The sequence below is a fragment of the Mesitornis unicolor genome, unplaced genomic scaffold (genome assembly GCF_000695765.1).
Source record: "Mesitornis unicolor isolate BGI_N332 unplaced genomic scaffold, ASM69576v1 scaffold36144, whole genome shotgun sequence".
NCBI classification, from domain to species: Eukaryota; Metazoa; Chordata; class Aves; order Mesitornithiformes; family Mesitornithidae; genus Mesitornis; species Mesitornis unicolor.
The window spans coordinates 1,091-1,532 of NW_010178652.1; the positions used below are offsets into that span (position 1 = coordinate 1,091).

At 67.6% G+C, this 442-nt stretch overlaps 1 protein-coding gene across 1 annotated transcript in view; it reads right to left on the reverse strand.

Annotated features, from left to right (window-relative positions):
- The window catches only part of LOC104539092 (mucosal pentraxin-like), a gene marked incomplete at its 5' end in the record, with an annotated part of 1,252 nt that extends 1,086 nt beyond the window's left edge, over nucleotides 1-166 (reverse strand). The window contains one exon of the mRNA XM_010182532.1: nucleotides 76-166. Within this exon, the coding sequence (XP_010180834.1) occupies nucleotides 76-166 (91 nt within the window). The remainder of the gene's footprint in view (nucleotides 1-75) is intronic.
- Nucleotides 167-442: the final 276 nt, after the last annotated feature.

Below are 442 nucleotides of genomic sequence, written 5' to 3' on the forward strand. Positions count from 1 at the left end.
TCCCTGGCCCCTTCTTCTCCTGTGGGGGTGCCAGAGCGGTGCCGGGGGCTGCGGGGAGGGTGGGCAGCACCTTACCTGGGGTCCCCCGTCACCTCGCAGGAGAGCATCAGCTGGTAGTACATGCTGGGTGCCGGGGCGTAAGCCTGGAGCCGGGCCCTCACTTTTCCTGCAGCACCCAAAGGGAAGGGCTAGGCCAGGCGGGAAGGCAGGGGGGTCCTCCCTGTCCCCTTGTCCCCACCCCACCACCTCCATGTACCCTCTTGGTGCTGCCTGGCGATGTGTCCCTGCTGTCCCGAGCGCTGTGGCGCTCAGGGTGCCCCTTTCGGCTCCTGCCACCCTCCCTGCACCCTTCACTGCACCCTCACTGCACCCTTTGGTTCAATGCCCAGGCTGCTCCACTGCACCCACTGCACCACTGCTCCCCACGGGACCCACTGGGGGT